A 14221-nucleotide genomic window follows, 5' to 3' on the forward strand; every position below is an offset into this window, starting at 1 on the left:
GCAGCCCCACCATTCAGGCCTTGCAAATGTTTTTGTTTGTCTGTTTGTTGGGTTTTTTTTTTAGTTGGAATCTCACTCTGTTGCCCAGGTTGGAGTGCAGTGGCCACAGCCTCGACTGGCTAGACTCAGGCAATCCTTCTGCCTCAGCTTTCCAAGTAGCTGAAACTATAGGCATGCACCACCACACCTGGCTAATTTTTTTATTTATTGTAGAGACAAGGCCTCGCCATGTTTCCCAGGCTGGTCTTGAATCCATGGGGTCACGCAATCCTTTTCTTTTTTTTAAATGTAAACAATCTTTATCTTGTTACAAGTTTTTTAAAAATTTTACTGCCAGTCATGCAGAGAAGGCTGGGCAGGCCCTGTCCTTCCTCACTCTCCAGGGGTGAGCTGCCAGCCACGTCTTCCCCAGGGAGGGCAGCTGCCCTTGCAGGAGACAGTGGCCCCTGTGTCCCACCCTGCCTGCCCTCCCGTGGCCTCCCAGCTTACTGTTTTCCTCAACAGCAGAGAGCAGGTATCTGCTTGCCCAGGACAGTACTGAGCACTTCTCAGATGCAGTTCAGCCAGCATGTCCAATATCATTCTGTCACCTATGCTGGAGGGCAGTGGCATACTCATGGCCACTGCAACCTTGACCTGCTGGGCTCAAGCAATCCTTCTGCCTCAGCCTTCCAAGTAGCTGGAACACCACCACGCCCAGCTAATTTTTTGGTTCATTGTAGGGGCAAAGTCTCTCCAAATTGCCAAGGCCAGTCTCGAATCCCTGGGCTCAGGCAGTCCTCTCACCTCTGCCTCCCAAAGTGCTGGGATGACAGAGTGAGCCACTGTGCCTGGCTGTTTTCTGGGATTTTGATAGTACATATGTTCCATTGGAGTTTGGGTTGCATTTTCCTAATATGAGTGTGTTTCTTTTTTATATACTACCTTCAAAATCCAGTGTGTCTTTTACACTGACAGCTCATCTCAGTTCGGACTGGCCACATTTCAAGTGTTTAGTTAAGGCCAGCCACTGTATGGGAAGTCAGGGACAGTGGGCAGAAGTGCCTAGGGTTCCTGCATGAGCCTGGTGTGTGCAAAAGCGCTGTAATCGTCCAGCCACCCAAGCAGGGGCTAGATGTCTGGAAGACTATCCTGCTTCTTGCTGGATGGAGTGGGAAGAGTTGGTGGGCACAGTCGCCCTGGGGTGGCTGCATGAGACGGCTGTCACACCCCGACCCCAAGTCCCACTCTCTCTGGTGAAGCATGTGCTTAGGACTCTCCGTCTGAACATGCCCTAGATTTTTTTCCCCTCACACCAGATGGGAGTCTGGCGCAGCCGGGTGGGGCCTGGACTTCCGCCCCTGCTCTGCCTTGCCCACTCACTGCCCGCGTCCCCCTGGAGCCTGTCTAATCAGATCCAGGCCTGACCCCACCAGAGGTCCTGGGCCTGGAGGAAGTGCCCCTCCCGCCAAGCAGCCCCAGACCTGGCTCTCAGGACACCCCTCCCCACAGGGTGATTTGTAGGGTGTCAGAGCTATGCCCTGCCTGTCCTGTCCCGCCCACAAGGTGGGCTGCTCGTCCCTCCCCGCCCCCATCTCTACCCACTGCCTGGGTATGTCTACAGTTGGGGGCTGCTTGTGGACAGAGGGGCTTTATCTTCCTTTCTCCCGACTGCCCCCAAGCGGGACTTGTTCCTCCCAGCTGCCTCCTCTAGGCCTCACCTCAAGGGCCTCCCAACCATGGCCCATCACCCAGCTTGAAGGGAGGGACCCAAAACTGTCCCTCTGGACCAGCAGGTATCTGCAGGAGCATGAGGCATCCACAGCAAAATCACAGCACCACCTTCGTGTGCACCAACCACAAACTCAGCACCACTTACACCAGCCCCAAAAATGACAGCTCATCTACACTGTCATCACCCAGAAGATCATCAGTCATCAAGCCCCAGAAGCCTTGTTTAGAGCTCATCTGTTCGGAATCCAGCCCTCGCCCCACTTCCCCATGTTTCCAGGCGCCTTCTCCCTAGGGAGGCATGGCAAGGGATAGTCCACCTGGCACTGTAGCCTGCTGGCACGAGCCAGGGCCAAAGCCAACTCCAAGCCAAGCATGTTCATCCTGTGATCCTTTCTCTCCCAACTTCCCGAAGAAAAGCACTGGTGCTCGTGAACTGGGAGTGGGTGGACATTTCCAGGAGACACCAGCTGCGCCAAGCACGCTGGCCCAGATGGCCTGTCGTGAGGACGGATGGGAAGTCAGGGCTGAAGGGCCCAGGGGCACCTGTCCTCCTCCCATCTGTGGCTCAGAGGACACTCTAAGCCGGGGCTCACCCAGGGAACATGCAGGCTGACCAGAGGCTAGACAGGGGTGTAGGGAAGACAGGGAAGGCTGCTGTACCCACCCCTGCACTCGCGACGGAACTAGACTCCAGCTCCCGTGGGAAGACGCTACTCTCCGTGCAGCCCATTCTGGGATCACCTACCCTCAGAGAATGAGAACTGTGTGGGAGAACTAAGTGACACCTAGCAGATGGCCTAGGCCTCAGTTTCCCCTTCGTAAAATGAGAGAACTGATTTCAGAGGAGTGGTTTTCAAGGCAAAGCTGCCCTTCTAATGGAATGTTTGGTGGAACTGCCACCAAATAGAGCTGGTGGGTCACTGGCCCCACAGAGGAAGGTGCAGGCAGAGGTGGGCTCAGCTATACCCAAGGGTTGGGTTGGGGTCGGGGTCAGGGTTAGAGTTAGGGTTGAGCTTAGGGTCACGGTCAAGATTATGGATGGGGTCAGGGTTAGAGTTAGGGTCAGGGTCAGGATTATGGATGGGGTCAGGGTTAGGGTCGGGTTGGGGTCAGGGGAGGGTCAGGGTCAGGGTTGGTGTTGGTATTAGGGGTCCAGCTGTACCCACTGTGAAGGGATCTGGCTGGCCCCTTTCTTGTGACCCTGCCAGCTCTGGTATACTCAGCCATGCCATGGTTGTCTGGTTTTGAAGGAGGTGGGCACGAGGCCATAGAAACCTGGCCTTCTCCTCCCGGCCTCTGATAGAAGCAGCCTCTCCACCGTATCTGTCCTCGGCCGGGTCCCAGCTCCAAGTGCCTCCAGGGAGCCAAGAAGGGCACGAAGCACAAAAGAGTTCGTTCCTTAATGAAGAGGCATCTGTGGGCAGCAGAGCCATTTGCCTCCCCAGGTCCCCTCCTGGGCTCCTCCAGCTGGGTTGAGGAAGGACAGGCAGCTCCTGCCTGGAGGGGCAGGGCCTGGGGGTGCCTTCCTGCTCCCAGTCCTGGAGCAGAGGATCCCTACCGCACCCTGGCATCTCCCCAACCTTGGCCAGACAGCCTTTGGCTTGAGCTGGGACAGGCTGACCTCAGGTCTCCTGGGACTCCTGCACAAGGCTGACAGAGACACAAACTGGGACACTCTCCCCACAGCTGGCCCTAGGGCTGCCCCTACATGGTCATGCCTGATCCATCACCTGCACCCACCAGATCACACACCAGCCAGGAGAGTCCAAAGCTGGTTCCACTCAGACACAGACACTCCCACCCCTGCGTGAGGCACAGTCCCTCATGACTACAAAGAAGCCACACGCCAGTGCTCCCTGGAGCCCCTAGGAGGAGGAAGGGCGGGGATTTTAATGCATGTTTATATTTAATGAGCCACATGCAAATGAGGCAGAGAATTGCCACAAAGGAACCAGAGAGAGGCGCCAGGCTTGGCCTCGGGGCTGCCCTGGAGGCCGGGTCAGGCTTGGGGCCACAGAAGGCTGTGTGCCCATGCTGGGGAGCCCCTGCTGCTGGGGGAGGCTCCTCCTAGGAGGGGCGGCTGTCCAGCTGATGGAGTGCTGAGAGGCGCCTGGACAGATGGCGCCTGCCGCCTCCCACACTCAGGCAAAGTGGATGCTAATGAGATTACAGCCCGAGTGCTGAGGCTTGAACCCACGCGGGGCCACCCCAGGCTCTCAGGGTGGGTTTGGGGACAGGATGGGGAATGGGGTAGGCAAGACCACTAAGCCTGTCTAACTGGGAGGGGCACACCCAGCCCCTCAGCCCTGGCCTCAGCAAACCAGAGTATAGGCTCCCCAAGAGGCGGGCTGGCCTGAAAATGTGTGACATGTTAGGATGCAGACAAGAGGCCAACGGTGCTGAGGAGCTGTCTCTGTGTAGGGAGGCTGCTCCTGGGGTGCATGAGAGACTGCAAAGGTATGGGGGAGGACCGCACACCCTATGGGGATGTCCCTGTGGTGCTGGGTAGGGTCAGACTCCATCTCGTGAAAAGATGCTCAACCCTTGTGTACCCTAGGGCGAGTTGATGGAACAAGCCTGGAAATAGCTGAAGTGGGGATGGGACTTGGGAGCAGGGCTTTCTCCCATGGGCCTTCATGGGTCCGTTCCAGGGGACCACAGTCTCCCCCGGAAGCTCTCGACAGCCCAAGATCCAAGATTTCCCCATTTGTCATTGCCGGGAGTTTGTCCAGACCTTGGACAAGGCGTCCCCGCCCCACCCTCACCTCTTGTGGAGGTGTTTCCTGCCTGTGGGAAGCTGGGGTAAGAGCTGCCTCCCAGCGGGGTGAGCGCCAGGTCCCTGCCTGTGTCCCAGGTTGCACCCCAACATGTACCATGTCCCGCTCTTCTGTCCACAGCCATGTCAGACTTCCACGTGCACCCCCAGGCCACCGTGGGCGAGGAGGGTGGGGTGGCTCGCTTCCAGTGCCAGATCCACGGGCTTCCGGAGCCCCTGATCATGTGGGAGAAGAACCGAGTCCCCATTGACACGGACGATGAGAGGTGAGCATGTGCATGGAGAGGAGGGAAGAGGTGCCTGTGGCCTTGGAGGAGCCCTGCTCACTGCCACTGTCCTCGAGATGTGTTCATGCTGCTTGCTGGGACCAGACTCTAGGTTCGAGATGGGTCTAAGGAGTGTGTGTGGTTGTTGTCAAGGCTGGGGTTGAGGGCATGTCTGCCATCCAGAGGCCCCATGTGTGTCTGGTGGCTGCCATGCATGGGTCCTGGGCTGTGTCTTGGTGCTCTGTCCCCAGGGGCCTAAGAACCTCACCATGCCTGTGCACCAGACTGCAGTGCTGGAGGACGTCCCATGTGGGGTCTTGGCTGTGCTTGTGGCTGACCATGTCCCCCCCACCAGATACACGTTGCTGCCCAAGGGGGTCCTGCAGATCACAGGACTCCGGGCTGAGGACAGCGGCATCTTCCACTGTGTGGCTTCCAACATCGCCAGTGTCCGGGTCAGCCATGGGGCCAGACTTACCGTGTCAGGTGAGGATCTTCAGACTTTTCCCACTCTCCCATGGATCTCCTGACTCTCCCACCCTCAAGTCAGTACTCCTCCCACAGGCCATCAGGTGCTTGCAAGTCCCCTATATGCACAGAGCTCTGGGCTGCCCACAGGAAGGTTCAGGACTCTGAGACCAGGTGCCTGACTGGGTCCTGCCAGGGAAGCCATCCTCTCCCTTCCCTAGGCCCCCACAGTGAGAGGCCCTGAAGAACTGGAACATTGGGACCAAGGGATGGATGTGAGGAGTACCCTGTCCGCTGTCTCTGTCTCTGACCTGGTTTCTGGGCTGGCTGTGGGTGGGGCAGTGGGAAGGGTCAGGGTTCCCAGCCAGAATATGGAGATGTGGCCTCTTCCTCCAGGCTCAGGCTCTGGAGCCTACCAGGAGCCGGCAATCCTCGTGGGGCCTGAGAACCTCACCCTGACAGTGCACCAGACGGCTGTGCTGGAGTGCGTCGCCACGGGCAACCCGCGCCCCATTGTGTCCTGGAGCCGCCTGGGTGAGCCCCATCCCCACAGCCCTGTGTCCGCCTTCCCCGCCGCCCTGTGTCCACCCGGGAGAGGCAGCTCGTCACCTAGCTCTGGGGGATGTCGACCCCCATTTGTTCTCCGTGGAGGTCCATTCTGTCTCTGTGGCCTGGGGAGGGCAGGCTCCTCCTCCTGCAGCATGGCTGCCTGGGATGTTGTAATGGGTTACCGCATCCCTTCCCTGGCATCGGACCTGCTCCCCCGGCAGCCCTTAGCATCCCAGCCCCCCCCCATGAGTCAGTGCCATGTCCCCCAGTGTGCAGTCCCAAGCCCCTTCAAGTGCCGGGGCCCCTGAGAGCCCCCGCCTAAATCCTGGCAGCTGAAGGGAAGGAATGAAAGGTGCAGATGGGCCCCATTGTCTGAGCGGAAAGGTCACTCTGGGAAGGAAGCTGGAGGGTGGGGCCGGGTGGCGTTCACAGGAGACTGTGCCACTTTGTAGCAGCTGAGATGGGGAAGGAGGGGCCACGGGGGATAATGGAGTAGATTTCACCACTTCAGGGACTGAATGGGGAACTGTCTCCTTTCTTCTGATGGTGCTAATCTGATCCCAGGGCGGGCTTCCCTGGGAGAGACTGGAAGGAGTGGCTTGCTGTGGGGAGGTGCCTCCAGGCACTGTGAGGACCATCTGGTTCAACATGTCCTCAAGCCGATCTGTCAGGCGGTAAAGCATGGCCCAGTAGTCTGACAAGTTTGAGAAGCAGCGACTCAGGCCCCCTAACTGCAAGACTTCTCAGACCTTTATACTAATGGGCATTGCGACCTTACCATTGAGGGAATGTGAATGGAGGGGAAGGCACTTGGGTGCCCTATGAGTCAGTGCTGGGGTTGGGATGGGGGAAGGGACTTGGGCCCCCGTGAGTCAGTGCTGAGCTGGGATCGGGATGGAGCTCTGCAGGCACGAGAATTCTGTCCTAGAGGACAGAGGTGAAGTGGGCTCCCTGGAGGCCTGGTGGAAGGGTGAGCCCTCTGGAAGCCTCCCAGCATCTCTTTCTCTCATCCTACCCCTGTGTTCTGCAGATGGCCGCCCCATTGGGGTGGAGGGCATCCAGGTCCTGGGCACTGGGAACCTCATCATCTCAGACGTGACTGTCCAGCACTCTGGCGTCTATGTCTGTGCCGCCAATAGGCCGGGCACCCGTGTGAGGAGGACAGCACAGGGCCGACTAGTGGTGCAAGGTAAGACCAGCCCAGCCAAGAGGGACCAACCTTTACAGCCCTTCTTCCCCCTTTGCCCTGTTCCTCCCCGTGGCCCACATGTGCCCTGCCCTGCGCTCTTGCCAAGGCCCAGGCAGCAGCTATTCCAGATGGGTGCTATTGGGAAGGGAGGATATCTAGGCTATGGGCCCCTGTGTGCCTGGGTGCCCTGGCCAGCCCTGCCCACGGTCATTTCCACCTTCTGATTGGCCCTGCCTTTGTTGCACCTTCATGCCTCACGCTTTTCAGCTCCACCTCCTGACACACACACACACACACACACACACACACACACACACACACACACGGAGCTATCTTCCCACCCGTGGCAGCCCCACAGCCCGCCAGGCCCCTCCATCCAGCCTGCGGCCCCAGGGCCCAACTGTCCTATGAGTGGATGGGGATGCACATTTTTAGGTTTTTCTGTGGCTGCTCCCTCCTGAGAGTGGGGCGGGCAGCAAGTGGGCGGACTGGAAACAGCAGTGCCTCTGTGTGTGCACATGTGCGTGTTTATGCATGTGTGTGTCTGTGTCGCCCTCATGGTTTAGCAAGCCATGGAGTGTTCCTGCCTCGTGTCAGTGGAGGCCAAGCTGGAAGTGGAGGTGGTGGGATCCAGTGTGGGGCTTGCAGCCCATCACTGAGCCTTCTGGGGGGAGCTGTTACTGTTTATTCAAGTAACAGTTTCCTAGACAGGGATCTGTTGGCTGACTTTCGGTTACAGATGTCCTTCTTTGAAATAGTCCTTAAAACAGTCCTCTCGAGGGCCTGGGGCCTCTGCTAGCAGGCCCCACCCCATTCACGTCCCTCTAGCCCCAACTGCCTCCCCACCCACGCCTCACAGCCTCTGTCCCTCTCCCCCTACCTGCAACTCTGCCTGCCTCCTTGCCTGTGCCAGCCCCGGCAGAGTTTGTCCAGCACCCCCAGTCCATCTCCAGGCCAGCCGGGACCACGGCTGTGTTCACCTGCCAGGCCCAGGGCGAGCCGCCCCCCCATGTCACATGGCTGAAGAATGGACAGGTGCTGGGCCCAGGAGGCCACGTCAGGCTCAAAAACAACAACAGGTGCGTGTGGTGTGTTGGGGTGAGGATGAGGAGGAGACGGGGTGGGGCTGGGATGAGGGGCCCAGGCAGGCTGCATACCTCCCGCCAGGGAGGAGCACTGGATTGGGAACCCAGAGCTTTGGGTTCAAGTCCCAGGCCTGCCTAGCTGGGAGGCCTCAGACACATGCCCCATCCCTCCCGCGGGGGCCCTGGTGACCGCAGGGATGTGGCAGGGAGGTCTGAGCTTGCCTTGCCCTGCAGCACACTGACCATTTCGGGGATCGGCCCTGAGGACGAGGCCATCTACCAGTGCGTGGCTGAGAACAGTGCGGGCTCGTCGCAGGCCAGCGCCAGGCTGACTGTGCTGTGGGCTGAGGGGCTGCCTGGGCCCCCCCGTGATGTGCATGCAGCTTCCGTGTCGCCCACTGAGGTTCGCGTGTCATGGAGTGAGCCGCTAGCTAACACCAGGGAGATCATCGGCTATGTCCTGCACATCCGGAAGGCAGCCGGTGGGTGGCGGGGCTTTGCTGCCTTCCATCCATGCCTCCCGTCCACACCTCCTTGCATCCCTTCCTCCCTCGCCCCAGCCTCCCTCTCTTGCCCCAGAGTCCCTCACACCCCACCTGCCCATGCTCCCAGACCCCCCAGAGCTGGAGTACCAGGAGGCCGTCAGCAAGAGCACCTTCCAGCACCTGGTGGGCGACCTGGAGCCCGCCACAGCCTACAGCTTCTACATCAAGGCCTACACTCCACGGGGGGCCAGCTTGGCCTCCGTGCCAACCCTGGCTAGCACGCTGGGTGAAGGTGAGGTGGGGTGGAGTCCAGTGCCTGACACTGGCATGTGTGTTCAGGGTGTACATGCGTGTTTGGTGTTTCACTGCATGTTCAGGACATGCATGAGTGCTTGGGATGTGTATGTATGTTCGTGGCATGCGTGTTCAGAGCAGGCACTGTGTGGGGCATGTGCTGCATGTGCAGGCTATGCGTGCAAGTTCAGCGCATGCATGTGTGTTTGGGGTGAGCACTGCACAGAGTGTCTGCCTGGAGATCAGGGCATCTTCTCCAGTTCATGGGAGGGGATGGTTTGGGTGTGCATAGGGTCAGAGACTCTGGGTGGCCCTAGACAAGCTCTCACTCCTCTTCCTCCTCCTCCTCCTCCTTCTCCTCCTCCTCCTCCTCCGCAGCTCCTGCACCGCCCCCACTGTCAGTGCGGGTCCTGGGCAACTCCTGCCTGCAGCTACTGTGGGAGCCCTGGCCCCGGCGTGCCCCGCGGGAAGGAGGCTTCAAACTGTTCTACCGCCCGGCAAGCAGTGCCTCCTATACCGGCCCCATTCTGCTGCCACCGACAGCCTCCTCATACAATCTCAGCCGGCTGGGTATGGCACAGCCCTGCCTGGGGCGGGCGGGCGGCCAGCCCCTCCCTGCAGAGCATGTGGCAGGGCAGTCATGGTCACTGCCCCTCCCAGATCCCTCTGTGGTGTATGAGTTGAAGCTGGTGGCCTACAACCAGCACGGGGATGGCAACGCCACCGTTCGCTTCGTGTCCCTGCGGGCAGCATCTGAGAGGACAGGTGAGGCTGGCCACGGCTGAGGGGAGCCGGGCGGGGCCACAGCCCCTGAGGACTCAGAAGCTGGCTGTGTGACCCCTGGCAAGTGACTGGACCTCTCTGAGCCCGTTTCCTCCTCTGTAGAAGAGGGGTGACAGTGCCTTCTTCCCAGAGCTGAGGCACAGATAAAACGACAGTGTTTGCTGTGCCCATCCCAGGCTCTGGCATGGAGTTTGTGCTCAGTAACCATCAAAAGACCCAAGGGGGTGGGCTGGGTCACAAATGGTCCAGGGTGTGCCCTCCCGCTCAGGGGTGGGGCTGGCAACTGGGGAACCTTAGAACCGCAGCCTGCCTGTGCCTGCCTCAGCCCTGAGCCCACCGTGCGACTGCCGGAAGGAGGACGCCACCCAGACATCCACCACAGGCATGGTTGTTGGCATCCACATCGGTGTCACCTGCATCATCTTCTGTGTCCTCTTCCTGCTGTTCGGCCAAAGGGGCAGGTGGGTCCTGCCCAGGGAGGGAAGGTGGGGGAAGGGGGTCACTGTCCTCCGTTTTTCATGTCTCTGCTTGTCCTTGTGCTTCCATGTCCCCGACTCTGGGCCGACGCCAGGGTGCTCCTGTGTAAGGACGTGGAAAACCAGCTCTCCCCACCCCAGAGGGATCCCGGCCTGCTGGCCCTGAACAGGGCAGGCGGGGGGAGCCGCAGCCAGTCGGGCCGAGAAGAGAAGCTTGTGGATGGGAAGGAGCTGGAGCAGCTGTGCCCCCTGGCAGGGGAGGGCCAGCTGGACCCCAGGCTCATGGTGAGCACCACAGCAGGTTGTCCTCTGAGCCCTTGGTTCCTCCTGCTCCCACCCTCACTTCCCCTGCACGTTCTGGTCAGGGGCCCTGGCCGACCCGGGTCTGCTTGGGCACAGAACCCTTGGACGGTGCCTCTGCCTGTGCCCCAGGAGACCCCAAGTTCCTGCAGGGTGAACCCAGGCCTGGCCCTGGCCCTGGAGCTGAAACCTGTGTGACAGTCCTTTCCCCACAGGACCCTGCAGCCCCCAGCCTCTGTGAGGAGACCCCACTCTCCACACTGCCCCGTCGGGGGCTCAGCCATCCAAAGGGGAAGACGTCGGAGGTAGGCCCCGGGCCTGCTGCCCTGCCACCCCAGGATGGAGGCTCCAGCTCCCTCAGTGAAGGACAGGCGGCCTTGCCAGCTCTCTTGGGACATTAACTGGAGCCCGGCAGCTCTGGAGGGCAACCCCCGTTCTCAGGTCAAAGGCAAGAGAGCATCTGTCTGTGGATCCAGGTGGTCCCAGGGCTCCCAGCATTTCTGTCCTGTCTCTGAGGAGCCATAGGGTCCCTGCAGGGCCCAGCCAGTACCCTTCACCTCTCCCTGGCACCCACATGACTTGGGACTGAACTAACGTTTTCTTTTAAAAAGCAAAACTGAAAATCAAAACAAGGAGAGAGAGAGCAAGGAAGGTGAATTAGACTCCAAAACACACCCGCCTGGCTGGGCCTGGTGGGCCTCCACTCCCTACGTTCTCAGGATGGACTTAGCTGTTGGCTCTCAGCACCTACCTCAGCCGGAATGAATGTCCTAGGGGCGGGTGGTGGCCTCAGCCCCCACAGAGCCCCAGCACTCCTACCTCAGCCCCTGTGGGCACCCTTCTCTTCCCACATTGTTGTCCAGAGTTAAAGAAAAGAAGAAATAGCATGTCCCATTCCCAGGTGTGGACGAAGCGTCTACCTCACAGCACGGGCTCTGCACCGTGTGTCCCTGGATCTCCCTCCCAGCTCCTCCCCAGGCCAGGTCACCAAGGGGACCTCTGGAAATAAAGTGGGATTAGCCGGAGAGAAATAATGACAAAAGCCAAAAATGAGAGGAAATGTGTTCCTTGAAGTATCAATTGTCCAAACAAGCAGCTGCCTGAACTCGCCTGTCCATACCACCGTGACCCCCTTATCAGCCCATCCTCTGCGCTGCCCGCTGGGAGGCGGCTGGCACTGTGCCCGGACGTGGCCTGAGCAGGCCTGGCCCCTGGAATGTAACATGTATGTGACACGTGTGTGATGTGTGTGTGATACATGTATGATGTGTAAGATGCGTGTGTGACACTTGTGTGATGGGGGGTCCCGAAGAGGTGCCCCAGGCCCGTCTTGGGGGACAGCCAGCCTGACCCACCCCACGACTGTGAAACCACCACGGTCAGCAGATGCCGTTGGAAGCTATTTTTATACAAGGTGTGTTAAAGGGTTAAGTTCCTGTGACTTTTTGCTTCTCTTTTCTGTTGTGTCCTTTGAAGGTCTTAGTTAAAGAAAAAAAAAATACCTATTTTTGGTTACACTCAAACATTTTTTAAAATAGCAGAATAACTTTTTTTTAAAGAGAAAAAACTAAGTGTCTTCCTTAAAAATGAGATTAGACCATAAGAACCCTGACCCCAGCCCTCTAGGGACACCCCACCCCAAACTCTAGTGAATTAGCTGAAGAAGGTAGACTGTGGTGTTTTCCTAGAGAACCAGTGTCTGCGTGGACTCGGGAGGGTGGTCTGACACCGTGCGGGTGCCAGTGCTCCCTTCCCCACAGGGCTTCCCTCTGGAGTTCTCTCCCTGGGGAAGGCTGGGCTGGGGCCTGACTTGGGCTTTGTTAACTTGCTACCATTTTTGACTGAATAAAAGTCTTGTTGCCAAAGTGAACTTCAAGTGTCTGAGGCTGTGTCGAGTCCTGGGCCCAGCCTTCATGGACTTGGAGCCGGGGGGCAGCAGCAGGTGGTTGGGTGCCACGCACAGGGTCTGCACAGGTGAGGTGGGTCGTTCACGTTGCACCCTAGTGAAAGGTACATGCCAGTGACATCACCTCCCCCTGTGAAGCCAATAATGGAGGCGAGATGTGAAGGAAACGCCCACAGTCACACAGCAAGCCCTCCCACTCCTCTAAGGAGCCAGGACTGGGCTCCGGGGTCTGCACTTCACACTGCCCGTTCCCTGTGGCCCCCATGACTGGCTTGGCTCTGGTCGCCACGCATGGTCCCAAGCCCAGGTGCTGACTGGTGGGGCCACATGCTCTTTGTGCCTGTCTATGAAGAGCTCTACTTTCCAGAGCTGAGGGCACTGAGGCTGATGGGCGACTTTCCAGTGCCCTTGGCCAGGCCTCTCCATTACTCCATTATCCCTCGGACCAGGCTCCTGACACCTGTATCTGGGGCTGCCAAGGCCTGTGGTAGGCCAGAGAGGCTTGGCTTAATGACAGTTATGCTGACAAAGATCTGAAGGTCTCAGTGGCCCCCAGCATGGTCAGAGGCAGTGCTGCTGGCAGCTGCTGCGAGTTGGAAGCCAAGGTGCCCTTTGGGGTTCTGCACCCGGAGAGGAGCACAGAGAATTGGCTTGTACCTTAGTTCTGCAGCCATGTGGGCATGGAGGAGCTGAAACTACCCCCTCACTACCCCCACCCAGCTGCCCTACATCTGGTTGTCTCCAAACATTGCATTCTTCATTAAATGTCTTTGGGAACTAGATTCTGCTCCTAAAGGAACATGTGGGTGCCCTGGCCAGGCCTGTGGGATCCTGGGACTGAGGGTGGAAGCCAGAGAAGGAAAGCCACGTGGCCCACGCCTCTGGGAGGCTATCCCCAGGAGAGAACTAAGCCCAGCATAGACAGAGACTGGCTCTCATACAGGAAGCTTCAGCGACTCCAGCCCCTTGGCTGCCCAAGAGGCAGCAGCCAAGCTGACCCTGCACAGCAGAAGAGTCACCTGTGCCCGTCTATGCCCTGGCTCCAGGGGAATCCACCTCAGTGTGACCCCTGTAGGTGCATGCAAGCAGCATACACGCTTGTGTAGACAGGGTCTGTCCCAATGCCACAAGCTCCGAGCTGGCCAAGGTGGACACCAGAGCCAGCTCCCTGCCAGGAAGGTTGGCAGAGACAGGTGTAAAGATGGAGGGGCTGCCCAGGGCTGGCCCTGGGGTCCCTGAGGCCAGAGGCTCCAGGCTGAGAACCCCTTGCATGCCCAGCCACCCCGGGGGCATAAACGGGCAGCAGGACACGACCTGTTCCAGCCGCTTTGAGCTCATCAAACCACAGGGCCTCGGCCTGCAACTGTCCCACCTGCTTGGCCAGCAGCAGCTTAGGCTGGCTGGAATCAGCAGGAGACCCTCCTCTTGTATCTGTGGCTGGTGCTGGGGTCGGCCCATCCTACCCACATCTCCTTGCAGATCCCCCACCCCTTGTTTTCCCTGTCCCTGCACCACCCTGGGCTCCTTGTGGCCCTAGGGCTGCAGGAGACAGCATGCCCAACCCTTGCCAGGCCTGATTCCAGGGTCTCACTCCTGTTCCTGGTGGAGATGGGCCAGGGGTCCAGTTCAGGGACCTGCGGGAGGGCCTGACCCTGTGCATACCGCAGAGGGGCCACCCCACTCCCTCAGTGGAAGGAACAGAGAACTGCAACACCTCCTGGGACAGACGCTGCCAGTCACAGGGAAGGGGAAGACCAAAGAGGGGCGACTACAGACCACATGCCACACCTCCCCCAGTACCCCCCACACACTATCCCCTTGGTGCCCCCTTCCACACACCACCCTCCCCAGACCCCACGACCCACACACCACACACCGTCAGTGCCCCCACACACGCCATAATCCCTCGGTGACCCTCCCACACGCCACAC

The 14221-nt window shown here is 59.2% G+C and overlaps 1 protein-coding gene across 1 annotated transcript in view; it reads left to right on the forward strand.

Annotated features, from left to right (window-relative positions):
- Positions 1-13940, forward strand: part of LOC103258499 (immunoglobulin superfamily DCC subclass member 3) — a 40065-nt gene extending 26125 nt beyond the window's left edge. Inside the window, exons 8-24 of the mRNA XM_008056163.2 lie at positions 4611-4755; positions 5111-5241; positions 5620-5757; positions 6803-6961; positions 7875-8040; positions 8281-8528; positions 8659-8823; positions 9204-9395; positions 9486-9590; positions 9934-10069; positions 10180-10364; positions 10592-10689; positions 11525-11609; positions 12251-12358; positions 12643-12777; positions 13234-13361; positions 13770-13940. Of these exons, the coding sequence (XP_008054354.2) occupies positions 4611-4755; positions 5111-5241; positions 5620-5757; positions 6803-6961; positions 7875-8040; positions 8281-8528; positions 8659-8823; positions 9204-9395; positions 9486-9590; positions 9934-10069; positions 10180-10364; positions 10592-10689; positions 11525-11609; positions 12251-12358; positions 12643-12777; positions 13234-13361; positions 13770-13940 (2495 nt within the window). The remainder of the gene's footprint in view (positions 1-4610; positions 4756-5110; positions 5242-5619; positions 5758-6802; positions 6962-7874; positions 8041-8280; positions 8529-8658; positions 8824-9203; positions 9396-9485; positions 9591-9933; positions 10070-10179; positions 10365-10591; positions 10690-11524; positions 11610-12250; positions 12359-12642; positions 12778-13233; positions 13362-13769) is intronic.
- Positions 13941-14221: the final 281 nt, after the last annotated feature.

The sequence above is a fragment of the Carlito syrichta genome, unplaced genomic scaffold, assembly GCF_000164805.1.
Source record: "Carlito syrichta isolate Samal-C Ts95f unplaced genomic scaffold, Tarsius_syrichta-2.0.1 Scaffold302272, whole genome shotgun sequence".
Lineage (NCBI taxonomy): Eukaryota > Metazoa > Chordata > Mammalia > Primates > Tarsiidae > Carlito > Carlito syrichta.